The sequence below is a fragment of the Podarcis erhardii genome (assembly GCF_964252035.2).
Source record: "Podarcis erhardii genome assembly, chromosome: 10".
NCBI lineage: Eukaryota > Metazoa > Chordata > Lepidosauria > Squamata > Lacertidae > Podarcis > Podarcis erhardii.
The window spans coordinates 30,108,463-30,128,843 of record NC_138500.1 but is presented as its reverse complement, the minus strand read 5'-3'; the positions used below and the strand labels follow the sequence as shown (position 1 = coordinate 30,128,843).

At 44.8% G+C, this 20,381-nt stretch overlaps 1 protein-coding gene across 2 annotated transcripts; it reads left to right on the top strand.

Annotated features, from left to right (window-relative positions):
• Positions 1-658: 658 nt before the first annotated feature.
• BAIAP2L2 (BAR/IMD domain containing adaptor protein 2 like 2) lies at positions 659-19,281 on the top strand. 2 transcript variants are annotated; one of them, XM_081879363.1, is made up of 14 exons: positions 659-829; positions 2,123-2,198; positions 3,175-3,261; positions 5,032-5,093; positions 6,319-6,390; positions 7,123-7,239; positions 8,522-8,668; positions 9,653-9,802; positions 10,734-10,872; positions 11,593-11,833; positions 12,264-12,335; positions 12,862-13,045; positions 16,232-16,272; positions 18,595-19,281. In XM_081879363.1, exons 1-14 carry the CDS (start codon positions 791-793, stop codon positions 18,668-18,670), a joined length of 1,503 nt encoding a protein of 500 aa, XP_081735489.1. In that variant the 5' UTR covers positions 659-790; the 3' UTR covers positions 18,671-19,281. The 2 variants fall into 2 exon arrangements, with proteins under 2 accessions (XP_081735489.1, XP_081735490.1); XM_081879364.1 differs by having other exon boundaries at positions 813-829; positions 2,123-2,229.
• Positions 19,282-20,381: the final 1,100 nt, after the last annotated feature.

The following is a 20,381-nucleotide window of genomic DNA, read 5'->3' as shown; positions in this document are numbered from 1 at the left end:
TTTTGAAGTTAGCACTTTAACAAGTTGCAGCACTGACATCGTGGGTATCCATGTTGGGGTTCCTCCCTGCATGAACCATAACCCCCAGATTCTCAGCTTGCTTCCTTTTTTAAGGTTAAGTTTCTAGCATCTGTAGACCCTGAAGTATGAGAAAAAATGTACATATACCAATCTTTCCATTTTTAATGGGAAATTAGCCTGCTCCCCGCTTTCAGTATTTTACTCCTTCCTCATGGACACTCCCTCCTAAATATTCCTATGGATACCCATGTCTGTAACATTGGTTCTAGAGCCACATCAAAGAGATTGGAACATCTGTGGACAACAGTGGATGACAAAGTAGGACATTTATGGTATAGCTGATCCCTATGCATTATATATTTCAAGAGACAGGCATGTTGTGGGTGGGTGACAGCCTTATGAAGTTGTTTCGCCCAAGACGACAGCCAACTCGATCATAAAGAGCTATGCAGGGAGCTGTATATTGAAACGGGCAATAAATAATTGAGGGTGAAGTCACATGACCTTCATGGCTATAGCAGGATTCCTCCCTACCTGGTATCTGGTTACACTTAAGGATCAAGTTCTAACATCCTGGCTGGTGAATTATTAAACCCCCACTAGCAGCGTTTTTCTTTTCAAAGTAAGTGTGCCGTCTCTTCTGTGGTGTTGGAGAGGAGGCTTAGGGTGTGTGGAACTGGATTAATACATGTTCCTGAGGACTGCAGACCTTCTTAACATTTCCGATCCTTGGGAGGAACTCTCGGGTCGTTGTTAAACACTTGAGGGCATGGAGCAGTCCTACAGATCTACCATCTCTATCTACAAGGTGAGGCTTGGTTCCTTGCGTGTGTGTTCTGGAACATAAGAACTACTATGGATTGGCTGAAGGAAATGTGAATTAGAAAGACTTTCCTTAATGAGGGGTTGCACAAGAGAGCGATAAAAAGGAACCAAAGATCTGGCACTGGGGAAAAATAAATAGGGAAATTTCCTTGATTCTTAACATCTCTGATCCAGATCTCAGATGGCACACATTCAAGGGATATGGATTTTGAACCCGGAACAGGCAGTCGTTACAATCTGTGGCAGCACAAACCACGTGGCACTTGCACTGAAAGAGGCTCTTAACCTGATCAGGTTTGCAGACAAATTGATAGCTGCTTCACCCTTTATGTAGCATTAATATTCACAGCCATTATACTAGAGTTTCCAAGCAAGCATGGAGTGACTGGAGGTGGGTGCGCTTCCTAAATACTCCTGGCTGTGTCCTAGAGAGCTCTCAAGCCTCAGGCCCCAAGAGTATGTTTCAGAACATGCCACTGCCATTCACTCTGGTGTAGTCATGACAGTCACGACTGCTGCATAATAGGTAAAGTGGCTCTCTTTAAGGTGGAAGAAGCAGAAGCTGATGTCCTGCTTTTTACTGTTTAGCGCAAGGCTCACATGGGACTCCTTCCATAAGGGAATTGGATCCAATTCAAGACAGACTTGGACTTCAGGCTTAAAGATGTAGCACATGAGAGAGGCAGCAGCAGAGGAGATGCCAGGGTGGACAATATTTGAAAAGAAGAAAGTTGCTATCTAGTTGTTCAATGAGGTGGCAATGGACATAACACTTCTATTCTTTGCATTTCAATAATCCTGGGAGGCATTTGCTATTTCTACACTATTTGGCCCAGCTGAGCTGAAACAGTTAGTTGCAGGCGAGAATCTGTTGTTTTATGTTTAGAACAGAGTTCTATCTTACTTGCCTTTCCTCTACATGGAAAAGCCTCCAGTGCTGATCATTTTGGTTGTCTTCCTCTGAATTTTTCATAACTCTACAATAGCCTGTTCCCAAAAGTGGGTGTTTCCAATTTGCTGCCAAGGTTAGGGAAGCCAATGAGGTGCCTTTCTGTTTTTACTGGACTCCAGCTCGCATCAGCCCAGCCAGCATGGCCAAGGATCATGGATGATGGGAGCTGGAGTCCAGCAACAACTGGCAGGCCCCACACTGGCTACCCCTGACATAGGGAGTGTTTCCACCAAAGAGGTTTCCTCAGGTGATTTGAGAGCCATGCTAATATGCTGTTGTATGTGTTTATTTTTTACATCCTTCCTTCACATGGATGGTTCACAGAGCATCCTGGAACAGTTTAACCCAGCTCTGGAGAATCTGGTCTACCTGGGTAACAAGTATGTGCAGGCTTTCCATGGTGAGTGGCGATGTTAACTGACTGTCTGCAGGTGAGAAGTGAATATCTGTATCCACCGTGTTGGCCCATCAGCCCTGTGGAGATGTTTGATGTACACCTGGGGCTATGGCGAAACTAAGATTGTGGCTGTTGACTTTGCCTCCTCAGCATGCCCAAGGAGCACATGTAGAGAAGAACACCTGCACAATGATACTTGTGTACAGTAGTAGTAGTAGTAGTAGTAGTAGTAGTAATAATAATAATAAAAAATAATTTATTTGTACCCCGCCCACCTGGCTGGATTTCCCCAGCCACTTTGGGCGACTTCCTATAAAGATTAAAAATACATTAAAATGTCACACAGAAAAAACTTCCTTGATGTCTTCAGATGTCTTCTAAATGTCAGGTAATTGTTTATCTCTTTGAGGTCTGATGGGAGGGCGTTCCACAGGGCCCTCTGCCTGGTTTCCTGTAGCTTTGCTTCTCACAATGAGGGAACCGCCAGAAGGCCCTCGGCGCTGGACCTCAGTGTCCGGGCAGAACAATGGGGGAGGAGATGCTCCTTCAGGTATACTGGGTATATTCCTTCAGGTACACAGTAGACATGAATTGCATATGTAGTACACATGTAACATACCAAGCACACAACTGATGCCATTGTATATACAGTAATCTCCAGTGCTTGACCTATGGTGTCCTTGAGGGAGGAGTCAGCAAGTCTAATCAGTAGCCCATCCTTCTATGCCAGCTTTCCCAACAGCAACTGGAGGACACCCAGTCTGGCAAGGCTTTCACAGGGGGTTCTGGGTGCTGCTGTCAAGTCTTCTGAAGATGGTGGAAGGAAGTGAGGAGGGGTGGGCCAGGGAGGGTGGCAGCAAATGGAAGAGAGCAGAAATGGAGAGCAAAGGGGAGGAACTGTGAAGGAGGAGCAAAAAAGTTGAGGAGTTGCAGGCAGGGAGAGGAAGCCTCCTAATTCTCCTCTTTGAAATTTCTGCAGCGTTATCCGAGGCTGCCGATGTCTATTTTACAGCAATCCAAAAGATCGGGGAGCAAGCCCTGCAGAGCTCTACTTCGCAAATATTGGGTAAGATTCCTGCTGCTGCACTCTTCTCTTCTGAAGGTCCAAGTTCCCTTAAGTGGTGGGAGCAGGAGTTGCCCCCACATATTTTCCTGGCAGCATTCCTGTGTTTGTTAAGAGGGGAGGGGGTGTTACTGGGTTGTCGTTTTTATTGTGATGATATATATTGTGGTTTTATATTTTGATTTTGTTCTGTGAACCACCCTGAGACCTCCGGGTTTAGGGCGGTATATAAATTCAATCAATCAATAAAAAATAAGAGCTGCAGAATGTTATCGAGTCTAGAGATGAAACTGGCCTGTTGTTTTCCTATAATTTTATAAGACTGAATGCAAGAAGAGCCCTGCTGGATCAGGCCCAATTGCCCATCTAGTCCATCATCCCTGTTCTTATGGTGGCCAACCAGATCAAGCAGGACTCAAGGGCCACAGTGCCCACCCCACCCCCAATGGGATTTCCAGCAACTCATATTCAAAGGCTTACTGCCTCCCGCAGTGGAGGCATTAGAGGCAGAGTTTGGGTTTGCATGTCACATTAAAACATAGTTTAAAAGAAACGATGGTTTAACAGGAGTGTGCAGTGTGCACTGAAAAATTCTCGCTCTGTTCCTGCTACTTTCATGCTGCTGGGAATCCAGCCAGAGCCTAGTTTGTTGTGTCACCTGAACCTTGGTTATCACTTGTGATTTGTTTACAGAGAAACAAACCACAAGCCTGGGTCTGGACATCGCAGCAAGCCAGACTCTGGCTTGTTTCCCGGTAGCAGACCAGGAGAGGAGAGAAAACGTTTTGGCATTCTTCACCACGAAGCTCCATGTTCATGTGAAACCTTAGTTCATTTTTCACTTTTGCTTGAGGCAGAAATAGGAAGAGAACTGTTTATAATAAATGCATTCTTTGAGTGAATGCTGGACTTCTGTTCTTTTTTGTTTTATAGTAAACAAAAAACAAATGAAACATCAAGCTAAAAGTAATTATAAAAACAGTAATAAGAACAAGAAAAATAACATTGCGATATAAATATAAATAATATAAATATAAATGCTTTACGCTTCATAGAAAGCTTAAAAAAGAATTCATAGTGCAAAATATATTCCATAGTGGAATACAAGGTTCATATTTAAACCAAACATGTGAAATAATAATGAATGGGCTTATATTCAAATGATATGTGAGAAATGTAAGATGCTTTTTTAGAGTCTTGTGTGAAAATATCCTACAGAGCGTTTCACATTCCACTTCATTTCCTCTTCATCCACTCATGTAGTTCAGAAATTTTTAACCTGGTTTTCAACTAGAAACTCAATTTTTAAGACAGCTAAAAAGAAAATTAGCTCCACCCTCCAGACCTTTGGTTTAACTTCAAACAGTGCCATCTTACACACATTGACTCATAAGTTAGCCTCAACAGGAGTCAAACAGGACTTTCCCTAGATTGCATTCTGAATCGCTTCTCACAGACTTTTCATACAGGTTATCAAAGTAATTATAATAACTGAACTTTTGTTCTAAGATAACACTTTGCATAAGGTCATAAATCACTGGCACTTGGATAATTGGCCATTTATTGTTTTCAGTATATAGTGTGTTTGATAATTTCTGACTTTTAGAGGGCAAAGTTCCTCATCAGTCTTCATCCACCCTTAAATTCATTCTTCCTCATGTCACCCTGTCAGAACAGGATGCTGGACTAAGTGGGACTTTGGCCTGATCCACCAGGGCTTGTCTTTTGTTCAAGAATTTCACAAAGAATTCTCTTTTTATTTCTTCCTCGAAGGTGAAATCTTGATACAGATGTCTGACACCCAAATTAACTTGAACCGCAAGCTGGAAGCAGTCGTGAGTATCTGGGAGGGACATTTGTGCAATAATGGGAGATTGTATAGGGAAATAGCCGAGTCTCATGCTTGTGAGTCTAACATGGTGGTTGGGTTTCATGTGTGTAATAGAAAGGAGAATTTATTTTCCTTTTGCTTTGCTTGCCTATTTTGTTCATGCACAAGGAATAACATTATGTGTGAGTCTGCACAGTACATGTTTGCAACTGCTTGCCACTGTTTTTATTTATATACTTATGCTTAGAAAGATTTGCATATATGCTCATAAAACTCTCTAAGCAGTGTAGAACAAGTAAAAATATAGGTATCTAGAATACATATCTATGGACTTGCTGAAATAAAGCTTTTGGCTGGTGTCTAAAATGATATTGGGTGGCTGTCAACCTAACATCAATAGGCAGGGATGGCCTCTGTAAAGTGGGGCACGTGGTTGTGGCTATCCTAATCTAGCTCTATATTAGAGGCTAGTCTGCAGTCACAGTTCTCCAGGGTTCAGGGATGAATGGATCTGTCAATTTCAGCTTCTCTCAGTTTTCCATCCCTGCCTCTAATCTTTCTTTCAGTTCTTCACATTTCCACATCCGTTTGAGATTTTTAAAAAGTAACCATGAAAATTCACCAGCATTTTAGTGCATTTTCTTCCCTAATATCCACATCTGTATGCAATATCGTCTCATGTCCATATTTTTGCAAAGCATTTCCCCCTAATATAATGCATTTCTCTGTGTTGTTTTTGCTAAGATATGCATTTTTTAATGCATGCTTAACCCCAGTATATGCATTTTTGTACACATTACTTGACTGGAGTTTTGCACTGCAAAATTTAGAGAAGTGTGAATTTTGAAGGATGGCTGTGTTTTGGTTTTTGGGTTGTTTCAGAAAGTGAGAATTAGGCAGAATTGCCTTTATCTTTCAACTGAATCACATTTCTTCCCCATACCTACCTGAACCATACTCTGTCTTCTGAGCTCTGCTAATAATTAGGAACATAGGGATCTGCTCATGTTCAGACTATTTGTCCATTTAGTCCAGTGTTGTCTGCTCTGACTGGCAACATTTCTCCAGGGTCTCAGGCAGAGGAGGGTCTTCCCCATCACTTGTTACTTTGAAACTGGAGGTGCTGGTGATCATCTGCATGCAAACCGCTTTCCCACTTAATGCCCAGTTTTTTGAGCCAGGTGAGTGATGCTGAATTGGTTCCTAACAACTTCCTCTTCTCTGAGCAGGCACAGACCTTCCATGCAGATTTGCTGCAGCACATGGAGAAGAACACTAAGCTGGACGTGCAGTTCATCAATGTGAGTGCCTGTCTCGCCCTTGTCTTCTGCTTTGAGCCATCCCTTTGGCTCCTGAAAGGCCTTGGCCTTGCGCACGGCACTTTAACACAGAATAGCAGAATAATGTGCTGAGAGCTTCCAGGAGACCCCTATCAGAGAGCTATGATTTCCAGAGTGGTTTAACAATAAATTCCTCTTCAGAGATAACTCTGGGAACTGTAGCAATGTGCAGGGAACAGCTCTCAGCACCTTTAATAGATAACAGTCCCCAGGATTCTTTGGGGGAAACCATGACTGTTTTAAGTGGTATCATAGCACATTCAAAGTATGGTATGGCTCAGGAGCAATGAAAACATACTTTGTTGTTGTTAACGTACAGTCAAACCTTGCATCCCAAATGCCTCCATTTTGTAACATTTTGGCTCCTGAACACTGAAAACCTGGAAGTAAACGCTCCGGTTTCCGAACTTTTTTGGGAAGCCGAACGTCCAACGCAGCTTCCGCTTGAGAGCAGGAAGCTCCTGCAACTAATTGGAAGCCGCGTCTCGGTTGTCAAACATTTTGGAAGCCAAATGAGCTTCCAGAACGGATTACGTTTGACAACCGAGGTTTGATTGTATTCAAATTTATTTCAGCAAACTATTGTGCAGGGATTGGGTCTTGGTTCCCCCCTCCTTTTTCTTAGCCAGGAATTCAGGCTTTTGTCTTTAAATGTATATATTTTATAAATCTTTTCAATGTGCCTGCTCATAGGATAGTCGGCAGCGATATGAGAAGGAACACAGACGCAGAACTGCCAACATAGATAAATGCATTTCGGATCTGTGGAGAATGGAGAGAACGCGAGACAAGAATGTTTGGGAGATGAAGGTGTGGAACAATATGGAGGCTGCTTTAAGATGGGTGGCGCCTTGGCACTGCCCAGTCGTTGCTCTTTAGCTGAAAGCCAGGAGTGGAATTGTGATTGGCTTTCCAGACTATTGGGGGGGGTTGTGCTTTTAAAGTGCGTGCACCCCATTATAGTCTGTCCGCACCAGTGGGTGAGACATAGCTGCTTCGGGTGCTGCCATTTGAAGCTCAGCACTCGTAGTGTTAGGGTGTTGGACTGTGGCCTGGGAGACCAGGGTTCAAATCCCCACTCACTTAGGTGACCATGGGCCAGTCACTGCCTCTCAACACAACCTACCGCTCAGAGTTATTGTGAGGACAATTTGGAAAGGGGGAGAGTCATATACACCGCTTTGAGATCCTTGGAGGAAAGGCGGGAAAGCAAAGCAAAAATAAATAAATACATGGCAGCTAGACCGGTGACTGGGAGCGGCCGCTGAAACCATATAACACTGGTCTTGAAAGACCTACACTGGCTCCTAGTACGTTTCTGAGCACAATTCAAAGTGTTGGTGCTGACCTTTAAAGCCCTAAACGGCCTCAGTCCAGTATACCTGAAGGAGCGTCTCCACCTCCATCGTTCTGCCCGGACACTGAGGTCCAGCGTTGAGGGCCTTCTGGCAGTTCCCTTGCTAAGAGAAGCCAAGTTACAGGGAACCAGGCAGAGGGCCTTCTCTGTAGTGGCACCCGCCCTGTGGAACACCCTCCCACCAGATGTCAAAGAGAAAAATAACTATCAAACTTTTAGAAGACATCTGAAGGCAGCCCTGTTTAGGTAATCTTTTAATGTTTAATAGGTTATTGTATTTTAGTGTTCTGTTGGAAGCTGCCCAGAGTGCCTAGGGAAACCCAGCCAGATGGGCGAGGTATAAATAATAAATTATTATTATTATTATGAAGCAAATTGCCTCTGGGTGTGGGGCAAGGAGATGATAAGTTAGTGCCCCTGGGACCCTGGCTTGCCAGTTCACCTACCCAGCAGCTGCCACCTGCTCACCCAGCTCCTGCGGCACTTTCCCACTACTCCTATAACTCACTCTGAGGAAGGGGGTACCTCTTCAGAATAAGGATTTCTGGGTGAGGTGTCCTGAGAGAGTGCTGTGCTGTTACTGCTGTAAAAATGTAAAATTACTAGTTGTTCAACAAAAAAATTAAAGAGAATTTCCAAGGGCTGCAGTGAAGCAGCAGGTGTGAGCACACGCCTGGGCCCCAGAGGGCTCACTCTGAGGAAGGCTGACCTAGATAATTTCTCCCCTCACTCCAGGAGAACATGATGCGCTTGCACACCGAGATGCAAGAATTTGTCACTGAGAGCCAGAAGGCTGCTGAGCTGGAGGAGAAACGCCGCTACCGCTTCCTAGCTGAGAAGCACCAGCTACTCTCCAATAACTTCCTGCAGTTCTACACCAGGGTAAGACGCCTCAGCGTACCCAGATTTGGTGGTGGAGGGGATGGTTTAATTTGGCATTAAAGGAGAAACAAGGAACTCATGGGCGTTGTTGGACTACAGTTCCCATCATCCTTGATCATTGGCCATTCTGGCTGGGGCTGATGGGAATTGCAGTGGAACAACACCCAGAAGGCCGCAGGTTCCTCATTTGTTGTATTAAAGGGAGTCTGGTGAGAAGCCTTCTCTTGGAGGGAACCAAGAGGCTTTCACTATAACAAGAGACCCCAGTGCTTACCGTGAATAGCCACAAATCACCCAGTTAATCATAGAATATTAGAATGTGACAGTGCTGGAGGAACTCTGAGAACCCTGATTTCTGGATTTCAAAGATATCAAGTTTCTAGCCCTTATGGAAGCAGCTAAGACATGGGAAATATATGGCTAACATTATTTTCTTGCTAAAAGCTCAGAAACTGGGGAAGGTAGGGAATCCATTGCCAGATGATGAAACGTTAGTACTCAGCACAGCTCCTGGTTTCTCTTCAGTACTAGTTTCCCTGATTTACAGGCTTGTTTCTCACCAACATTTTATGAGTGCTGACCTTCCTTGTCTCGGGGCTTATTTTGGTTCCTGTAAAAAGAGCTGGGAGAAAGGAGGGGAAGGAATTCTGCAAAGTCAAATAAAATTGCCTACAAATAGCATAACCAGACACTGAATACTGAACAAACAAGTGCCCAGTTTGCATAACTGTATTTATTCCAAATGCATTGTTTGGTTTTGTGCCTGAATCTCTTAAATATAGCGTCAAGTGGCCATTTTTACAACTTTACTTGGCAGGCAGAAATTTGTGGGACCTCTTAGACAAAATTGGTGGTAGTGGTGATTTCTCCTTGCTGCAATCTTTGGGACTGCTGTTTTGAATAAGATGTGGGTCGCACCTCCCGCTTCCCCCTTTGTCATTATACTTCCCAAGGTCTGTTATTGTCTTCTTTCCTCCTGGGAAGGCCTGTGCCATCATTCAGAGCAAGGCACCATTGTGGAAGGAACAGCTGGAAGCCACCCGAAATCCTGCCCCAAGCTCGCTCAGCAGCACAACGCTCAGCCCGGGTCATGCATCTGGCTCTCTGGCTCCTGCTCCTTCCCATCTCGAGATGGTAAGAAGATGGAAGGAACCTTGGGCAGGAAGGGTTTATGAAACGAGGCACACCTGGGGTATAATTACCAAAGTTAGCCATTGGGATACTGTGTGCAGTTCTGGCTGGATTGGGGAACCTCAGGCCTGTGGGCCAAATGTGGCCCTCTGGGCCTCTCCATCCGGCCCTGGAAATTATTCCCAAGCCACACACCCTCCCTAGCCATACCCTTCGCTGGCCTTGTTTCACATCCACCTTGAGTGTTTTTGCCTGGCTGGAATGTTTCCTTGAACTCTATGACTGCGTCTTGCTTTCCCTAGAAGGAGGATGAAGAGGGAGGCGTGTGGGTGCGTGTAGAAACTGTATAAAGGTAAAATGTACACTCATGGCTCCATCAGCTTTGGCCTCTGTCCCATCCACTGCTGGCATCTGACTCAAGATAATGTCACTTCAGACTAAAAAACATTCCCCATCCATTGGGGTTTTTGTTTTTGTTTTTAAAGATGACTTAGGCCCATGCCTACACCTAACCTTTAAAGTACATTTCCCATTCTCAAAGAATCCTAGGAACTGTTAAGCGGGATTGTAACTGTGTGAGGTACAGTTCCCAGGGTCCTTTTTTCCTTTATTTTGGTGCAGAGAGTGTTTTAAAGGTATGATGCATATGCAGCCTAAAAGGGAACATAATACAAAGTTAATTACATTAGGCATGGTGTGGAGAAAATTGGCAGTTTTTATTTTCCCCTTTCATAAAACATGAATTCCCTGTCAGCCACCCAGTTACCGGTAAGTTGATTGGCATTTCAGGGTTTCTAGTGGTTGTGAACTGGGTGTCTGGCCCAGAGTGTGTCACAGGTGATGACAATATGCCTTAAGGATTGCTTCCAAGGATCTTCTCCCCTGGGATTGCTTTCACAAAGTGCCTGCTCTTCCTCTCATTTCCTTGTTGCAGCCCCAGAGGCCTCTGGGTGATTTCAGTTCAGTGATAGCAGGGCGAAGCGCCAGTCCCTTCCCACAGGAGACGGCAGAAATGTTGCCTGCCTCTCAGCCAGAAACAAGGAGGAGAACCCTGCAAAGAACTCCCTCTATTGGTAAGATATTTCAGGGGAGAGGGAAAATCCTGGGTTCAAGAGGAGTCAGGGTGTCCCATCTGATAGTGGATGAAGACTCTCCATTGAGAAACATTTCCCCAAGATGCCTTGGAATTCCTGATATATGGGTAGGCATGATGTGTTTAGGTTCATTGGAGACAGTGGTGAAGCATAGGACTGGACGCTTAAGAACCACTGTAGTGTCAAAATTAAGAGTGTTGGACTAAGACTGGCAAAACCCATGTTCCCAGTCAGCCCCCATTAAGGTGGCCTTGGGCACTGGCCCTTATCTCTCAAACTAACCTACCAACTAACAACCAGTGTGGTTGTGAGAATACAGTGGTTGGAGGAGGAGAGAATCATGTATGCCACAATGATCTCTATGGAGAAAATGTGGCATTACATATATGAGAGACAAATATGGCAATTTATCTAACCCATAGACCAGGGATGAGGAACTTGGGGTCCTCTAGATGTTGTTGGACTCCAGCCCCTTTCAGCCCCAACCATCATGGCCAATGGCTACGGATAACTGCAGCTGTTGTCCAAAAACATCTGGAAGGCCACAGGTTCTCCACCCCTGCCAAAGACAAAGTCCAGGGTTGTTTTGGTTTCTTTTACAGGTGTCATTTGTGGATAAATTCATGTGAACTATATAGTCCACTTTTCTAGCAAAGCTGGGATCCCCCAATAGATCTTGCCTCTCATAATTTCTTGCAGGCTCTGTTTCCACCGGCCAGCGTTCTCGTTCCAGCTCCTTTGGGGAGCAGGCAGCAGGAAGAGCAGAAGCTGGGGGCAAAGAGGGGAGCAGCAACAGCGTGCTGAGAGTCCAAGCCATAGCCCCCCACTCTGCTGGTTCCAACCGGACCCTTTTGCAGTTCAGCATTGGAGATATAGTCACCGTGCTGATACCAGAAGCACAAAATGGCTGGCTGTATGGCAAGCTGGAAGGTACACCCACGTAAGTCTGCTCAGACATGGATCTGTGAGAGTATAATAATAGGTTGAGGAGGTTCTTGGCTTTGAGGGCTTCGGACCACGTATTGAAATTTGTACCATGCTTCTGAATTTATGCACACCACACATGTTTTTCTTTGACTTGGAGCTTATCTAGGGGATCAGTTCAGATCAGTTCAGTTTCTGAGTCTTAAAAACAAAACAAAACATCTAAACTTAGTGCAAGAGATTCAGGTTTTTTGATTGTCACAGCATCTCATCAGTTCAGTCTCATTAAATGCAGAATGAGAGCAGGGCTCCTAGACCTGTAATTAATAGCTGTATCTTCTGTATCCCTTATATTATAGGGAACCTGAGGAGCTAACATTCCAGAATAAAAGGTGTGGCAATAATGGACATAAAAGGTGACTGTTGTCATGTGCTTTTGGTTTCAGGAGTGGCTGGTTTCCTGAAGCTTTCGTGAAGCCACTGCAGGAGGCGAGAGACCCTGAGGAGACCACCCCCAGGTGCTGTGAACTTGAGTTGCCTCCATGGTGATATTCATACGTGCTGTTCTTTGCTCTTGGGCAAAGCCTTCTTGAATGCCCCCCCCCCAAATTAACTCATGGATTACAATAAGTTTAAAAAGGAGCAAATTTATACAGCTGGCATCAAAAGCAAAACAGGTCAGCCAAAGTTGAAAAGACTGGGGAAATGGGAAATACAAGTTTTTGCTCAGCTCTGGAAAGACGTCAGTGGTTGCCCAGTAAGCCTTTCCAGGAAGAACATTGCAAAGTGGCTGAAAAGGCTGCCTCCCTAGTGCTAGTTAGGCATGTCATTTATTTATTTGGAGAATTCCTGTGGAATTCATGGAAAAAATCCTTCGTATGTTATTAGCCTCTGGTGGGAATTTCAGCGTAAATGCTGGTATATGTGGAGACAGGCGGTCCTTCAGGTACTCTGGCTCCAACCAGTCAAGGCCAAAGAAATAAATAAATGTGCCCCCTGCACCCCAACAGCTTTTGCCAGCCTTTCTTTCCCCTTCCTTCTCAGAATGTTTCCTCTGCGGAGCAGTCGCAGCGTAGACGAGCTCCTGGATCGGCCCAGCACCCCATCAGCCAGCAATTACTGGCACAACTCCAGCAGACCTCAGTCTCCAGGTCCTTCTCCTGCTCTGCTGGGGGCAGGCAGCCGCCGGAGCAGCTCAGCCAGCGCCGCAGCCACCTCAGACTCCAAGGTAAGTGCTTATGCCATTTTGGGGGTGTTTGGGGGGTGGGAGAAAGGAACAAAGCAATAGATTTGGATGAATTAGCAATGCACAACAGGGTTGAGGAACTTGTGGCCCTCTAGAGGTTGTTGGGCTCCCATTCCAGTCTAAGGTTACCAGATTTTTTTCAATGAATCTTTAACCAACCAGTTTCCAGGATTCTTTGGGGAGGCCATGTGCAATAGATGTGCTTTAAATGTATAGTATGGATTTGCCTGCAGCGTAACATAAGTGAATGGATGTGCATGGTTTTAAAAAGGTAACTAGTGGCCCAAACAGCAACCACAAAGGGTGTGGAGGGAGAGTTTATTCCTTCTCCTGTTCCTAATGAAAATCATCTCCCCTGAAGCTGCTATTTGCTTCAGACAGGAAGCATCCGTTGGACCAATGCAAACAGGTCATGATTTCATTTGTGGAATTAACATGGCATTTAGAAATCCCCTGCAATTCTCTGTTAGACGTCCTAGATAGACATCTCAGTACTTCTGCAATTCCTCCCTTTACATCTGCTTATTGTCCTCACTCAGGACAGTCCTTCTCTGAGATGTTCTTCTCTTTCAGTTTACAGTAGCCACCCACAACCTCAAAGGATAGCATCCCATGCCACCCTCATCCATAGCCACCTTGGCCCCTTGCTTTGCTACCCAGACAGCGGGAGCATCTCAGTCCCTTCTCTTTCGCTCCCCAGGGTCCCTTCAGTTCACTCCTCTTCTCCATGACATCTCAGCCTGATTTCTGGTGGCTCCGGGGCAGCAGCTCTTTCTGCTAACAGTAGGACGCTGAGTGTTGGACGTGGGCTTGGGTGGGGCCACCTGGCCAACTGATGGAGAAGCCTTCCTTTTCTCTCTTCCTCTGCTGAGCATTATGGAGTGTCTCTTCCAAAGGGGCTGTCTTGGAAGCAAAAGGAAACTAGTGTTGTGGTCTGGCGGATTCTTGGCTTCTAGGAATGGAAAGCACAAGGGGGTTGGGGGGAGTGTTGCTGCTTGCTGTGGATTGAGAGTTTGGCCATGTTCACACGAATAGCTACTTCAATTTAACAAATGCACTTTATGAAATAAAAGATGTCTTTTACACTCCCATGTTCATAATGTTACAAAAGTTGGACTCCACTGGAGCTGTTGACATGAGGAAAGTACATTGGCTCCCACTATGTTTCTGAGCACAATTCAAAGTGTTGGTGCAGATATCTGAAGATAGCCCTGTTTAGGGAAGTTTTTAATGTTTGATCTTTTATTGTGTTTTTAAAATTCTGTTGGGAGCTGCCCAGAGTGGCTGGGGAAACCCAGATGGGTGGGGTATAAATAATATATTATTATTATTATTATTATTATTATTATTATTATTATTATTATTATTATTAACAACTCCCTGGTTAAAGAAGATTAATAACTTACCCTGCACTGTTAAAAGACAAAGACCTGATCTTCCTCTCCTTGGCTGCCAAAGTAGCTCTCAGCAATATTTATTTATTTAATGCTGCTATGACAGGAAGTGCCAAGATGGAACTGGGACCATTTTTTTAAAAAAAATTGAGAATGACCAGAAAACACAATAATGATTGATTACAGAGCTAAAGCTCAGTGGAGTTTGAATGCATAGGGGTGTATCCATTGCTGCCTTTCTGCACCCTGAAAATCTACTCCAGAGAGTTGAGGAAATTTGGGAGGTCGCATGCAATGGAGGAAGAGGAAGAAGTCCACAAATGCTGGACACCTTATGCAGCAGGTCTCGGAAGCACCTCTGTCTTGGAGAGCTGTTGCCAGGTAGAATACACTTATGTTGGGCTATGGCGACAAGTCTCCACCCAGTTTGGCATCTGTGGGCCAACTTGTCATTGAGTCAATAATAATGCATTGGTTGTGGCATTATACTGGACCATCCACACAACGTTGCAGTTGCTCTGTGATTCTTCCCCAGTGTTATTGTATTATGGCCATCTACAGCACGACAAAAGCAGGGCAAAAATTCAAACCTTGGAATGTAAAAAGTTACAGAATTTCAGCAGGAAATGCGCTGATTGGAAAGAAAACAGCATGTTTGCCTGGAAATTTCTGCAGGCATAATCAGTATTGAAAGTGGAGTCATGTATAACTGTCCTGATCATGAATGCACAAGGCTTCTTACCTTTATATATATATATGTGACAGGCAATAGGTATTACAAATAAGTAAACAAAATATGCGTAACAGAGGAACATATACCAATGGAAACCAGTCCAACCTCTGGAATAATCATGCCTGGAGGGCCTAATGCTGTTTCTTTCTGTTCGTGTGAACACAGCCTTGGGTGTGTTGCTGAAGTGTTTAGACATCTAGAGAGCTTGAACAGACGAGAAAGCATTCCCAGGTCACAATCTCCCATGTGTGGAAGATCTGGATTTCGTAAGCTTACCATGTGTAGGAGGGATTTTGACATGACTTCCCTTTTCAGACAAGTTTTCTGTTAGGGCTGCCGTCCGTGCAAGTAAGAAACCCTGGAGAACAGAGCAGCAATAATAAGCCACACTGGACTTGCAGCAGAGGTCCCTTTTGCTCAGATTGGAGGAGGCCATTCTGTGATGAATGAGTCTTTTCATCCGTGTTTCAGTAGGCAAGTCTTTCTCGAGCAGGAGTAGCTAACTTGTGACTGACATTGCTGAACTGTATATCCCATCATTCCCAGACTGCATGGGCAATGGCCAGGGCGATGGGAGCTGGAGTCTAACAATATCTGGAAGTCCAAAGGTTAGCCACAGGCTAACAGGCTGTTCTACAGGCTTCTTCCTCTTCCCCTGGGGGGGTGTAACCTCCAATATAGGAATATATGCAAACTGAGCAAGCAAACACACACCCTCAGTAAATTTCACTGCAACAACTGAACAGTATTTTTTTTTTTTAAAAGCAAAACTATAAACTCTGAACAACCTGGTTTGATATTGAGTGGAATGGATCAGCGAATGTAAATTGGAGGTTGCTTTTTTAAAAAAATTGGGTCGGGTGTGTATTGGATGTGCTCCTGACCTGCTGCCAACCATTAGTGCAGACACCACTTGAACCTATACATGTCTGTGTGTTTCGCATGTCCCTTCCTTTCTCATTTTGTCTCTGTTGAAAATTCATAAGGTATTGTTTCTCTCAGCCTTCACCTTTTTTTCTTTTCTTTTCTTCTTCACTGCAGAAGCCAGCAGGGAGGGAACACCATCCAGAACTGTTTCCCAGGTAAATGTTTGTGTCCTTTTTCTCCTGAACAATACACTCCCTGCATATGTTAAGGCCATTTCTTTTAAGAGATGCTTTTAACTATATTTATTCGGACTATGTGATGATGCCACATCTCACTCACTCATCGGGGCAGGGAGTCGTTTTCAGCTTGAGGGCCACATGGCTTTCTGGGGGCCACATGTTAATGGTGGGTGTGGCCAGTAGACTAGTTTCTACACAAACAACACACCCACACACACCTCTAGCCTAGCCTCCTTCCAGGCAAGTGAGTGGCATTATCAGAGCTCAAGAACACATCCCAGTCATGCAAAACACAGCCAAGGAAGGTAGGCAAGGGCTGTGGTCTGGGGAGAAGAGGTGCAGTTTGGGAAGGGATATGGGCTGGGGAGTCTCAAGGGCCAAATGGAAAGAACTAGAGGGCCACATTCAGTCCTTGGGCCTGAGGTTCCCCACCCCTATTACACACATTCATAGAGTATTATTTTGTCCTCTTAGAGCTACATACCCTCCAACATTTCTCCAATGAAATTAGGGACATCCCATTCCATAATGATAATTTTACTATTTATACCCCACACATCTTACTGGGTTGCTCCAGCCACGCTGGGCACCTTCTAACATATATAAAAACATTTAACATAAAAAAAACCCTTCCCTATACAGGATTGCCTTCAGACAGCTCAAGGGTTGGATAACTCCAATATCCTCCAACATTTCTCCAATGAAAATAGGGACATCCCAAGGAAAAGTGGGACACTGCAGGATCAGATTGGGAACTGGGATGGCTTCTGTAAATGAGGGACGTCCCTGGAAAATAGGGACACTTGGAGGGTCTGGAGTTACAATACCCAACACTTCCCAATGCAGGAGATGTCCAGTTGACCTAATTCAATGGACAGTCCAGTTGACCTAATTCAATGGTGATGTTTGATGATTTATAATGTATATCATGAAAAGATGGACCTCATTCAGAGATTAATAGTCTGAGATGAAGGAGCCTTTTGGCTGCCCAGGCAGCAGAGCCTTCAAGCAAACCCTGATCAAAACAGGAATGATCTAGTTCACCATGTTTCCCCATTTCATCTGAACTAGAAAACTAGCTTTGGAACAAGCCAGGATATTAAAGCACAGTGGTTTGGTACCCTGAATTGTTCCAAAACTGTCTAGTAACAATAGTTTCACTGTTTGGCTAAAATGGAAGCTAAGGTTAATGAGAGACTTCCTGGCTCACACATGGCTTGTGTAAAGGGGCTTGTTCACATCTAACTTATTAAGCCCAGAATATGATGATGATGATTTATTAAATTTGTATACCACCCTTCATCTGTAGATATCAGGCCTGCTCACAATATAGAATTACAATATTAGAAACATAAAACACATAATAAAAATAAGAATAAAGATAACCCAATAATTCTCCTCCCATAACACATTTAAAAGGGCATCAGAAAAGGCCACAGCAGAAAAGGCCTGTTCTCATGTTGCCACCATATGGACCTCTCGTGGAGAACCCTCAGACGATGATTTCAGGGTCTGGGTAGGTTCATATGGAGAGAAGCGGTCCTTGAGATATTGTGGTCCTGAGTGTCCATCAAAACTTGGACACTCTGTGAAATAGCTGTCAACTTACAGATTTGAAAATAAGGGACCAGCAGCCTCGAAAATAAGGGATCAGCAGCCAAAATAAGGGATTTTCCGGGCACAGGTATGTTCGACTTCTGAGCCCCTCCGAGCCAAAGGCATAAAGCCCAGCCAGCAGCCAAATGAAGCCTCAAGCGGTGGTTCCCACAGCGCAGCAACCCAGCAAAGGGGATGCAGCAAGGAAAACCACCGTCACCTCTCCGCTGGGAAGCGCTGAGCAAAGGCGAGTCCCCAGGCAACGCGGCCGATTTGATCGGCACAAGGCATGCAAGCTCCACCCCCCAGTCGTTCTTAGACTCCTTATTGGGTGAGCAACGCAGCCAAGCAACACAGTTGGAGCCTCCCTCCTCCCTGGCCGGCAGGGAGGGAGGGAGAGGAGCTGCTTCCTTTGGAACCCGGGAAATTTAAGGGACATCATCAATAAGGGACAGCAGCGGGACACGGCGCTGGCATAAGGGAGTTTCCCGCTAAATAAGGGACAGTTGACAGCTATGACCATATCTGGTAATATCTGACCATATCTATTAATCTAGTAATTCATCTGACACCAGGCACTTTTCTGAGGACTACAGATTGTATCCAGTGTGTTGGTAGCCTTTATGTTGTAATGGAGTTATGTGGCTGGCTTGAATGTGTTTCCAAAAATTTTATATCCACCTTTCTTTTTCTTCTTCCTAGAGGTACCAATCCTTTCGCTACAGTCAAATTGCGCCCAACGGTGACCAACGACCGATCGGCACCCGTCATCCGGTGAAAGCCAGCTATGGTTTGGGGAGGGTGGGTGGCTTGCACAGAAAGTTGTCCTGGACAACCCTTCTCATCCCTGAGCTCAGGCTGTCATTATCTTGGGGAAGCTGTTTCTCCCCAAGTGGCCAGCCTGAGTGGAGGGCAATTCTTTAGCCTCCTTTTCCATGTCTGCTCATGTTGTAGTGGTCCATAGGTCCCGAGGTCATTTTGTTTTGTTCTTTTAAGGCTCCCCCCCCCCATCTGTGCAAAAGGTGCGTTTCTTTCCCATTTGTAGCGTGCATTTTGCCAGATTGTGCTCTGTGCTACAATTTCCCTGCAAACTTTGTGCAAACGGGTGAGGATGACCGTAAACAGGCTGTCTGGAAGTGACTTTGGACTGGGCAGAGAAACAACTGCTTCAGACTGAAGATCGAGAGACATTACAGCAGAGAGCAGTCATCTGGTGTAGGACATAAGAAGGGCACTCTAGGAAGAGCCCTCAGAACGAGTCTGTGGGAAAGCCTTCAGAAATCTTCTGCTGGATACTTGGTTGATTTCATGCCCACACGGACAGCTCAGGAGATACTGGTCAACATGATATAATCCAAGCTAGTCATGACTGCCGTACAAAACATCTTGTATTAATGTTCAATGGTCAGTCAGTAAATCTATGTGGAAGTCGGTCTTGAGAGACTGTCATGTAAACTTCCTTGCTCAGGTAACTTGCAGAATTGTCTGCTCCTCACCGCTAGTAGATTTAAAAGGCATCCTTGTTTGAAGATGCCTGGATTTCCTCTCCTACACCCATTCATTACAGACCACTGTGCTACCAGTTTTGATAAGCACAACTGGGAATAGTTCTAAAATTGCTGAGGAGAGCTAGCTGCACTGCATTATTTAACACACACCCAATATGTTTCTGTAAGTAGCACTAACAGAAATGGGGTTTTTTTGGGGGGGGGAGAAAGAAAAGAAAGAAAGAATAAAGTAAGAAATAAATAAACATCTCCTTTGGGTTGCGAAGTTCATATTTCAGACACACATCACGGAAAACAAAAGGGAAGAGCAAGTTGCGGTTGTTGGAGATCTTTCCTTTTCACCTTCGCTACTTCACTTTGCAAAGTGGTATTATCTCAAGGCAAATGTATCAATGTTCACAGAACTAAGAGGTTAGGAGGAAATGCAGGATTGTTGCCTTCCTCCCATGCAAGTTGATTTGCCAGTTCTTTATTTCCTTTGCCTCTTGTCTCCTAAATAAGATGCAATGGGATGGTGATTTTGAAGAGGGTGAAACGTGCAGCCAGATTTCCTGCGTGCCCAGCTGCTTCCTCCATCTCACACTTCACTCAGACCCTCAGACACCCTGCCAATCCACAGTACAGTACAGTCATATCTTGCATGAAATTAACTCGCACAATTTCAAACTTGTGTGGTTGAAATAGCTCAAATTAAGAGTCAGAGTTCAGGAAAGCTTGGGGAAAACATGTAAGTTTTAATGGGCAATTTGAAGGTCGTTATTGCCACTGACTCACAAATTACCTGAGGGAGGCCACTGAGAGGGTGGGTGTGCTTTCACCAAAGAGGCCTGCTTTTGTGTTGTCACCAAGAGACAATCTGCTGGTCGTGGAAACATCATCAGGGTAAATCTCAGAAGATCCAAAAGATCAACTTGTTCTACCAAGGAAGGTCATCCCCTAGGTAACTGGGCCCCAAGTTCTTTAGAGCTTTAGATGTCAAGA

Bases quoted from the DNA above. Each gene is read 5' to 3' on its own strand.
- BAIAP2L2 (XM_081879363.1), top strand. From the start codon at position 791: ATGGAGCAGTCCTACAGATCTACCATCTCTATCTACAAG. The intron at 2,199-3,174 runs GTGAGTGGCGAT...AAATTTCTGCAG, and splicing joins GTATGTGCAGGCTTTCCATG to CGTTATCCGAGGCTGCCGAT. The intron at 7,240-8,521 runs GTGTGGAACAAT...CCCTCACTCCAG, and splicing joins AGAATGTTTGGGAGATGAAG to GAGAACATGATGCGCTTGCA.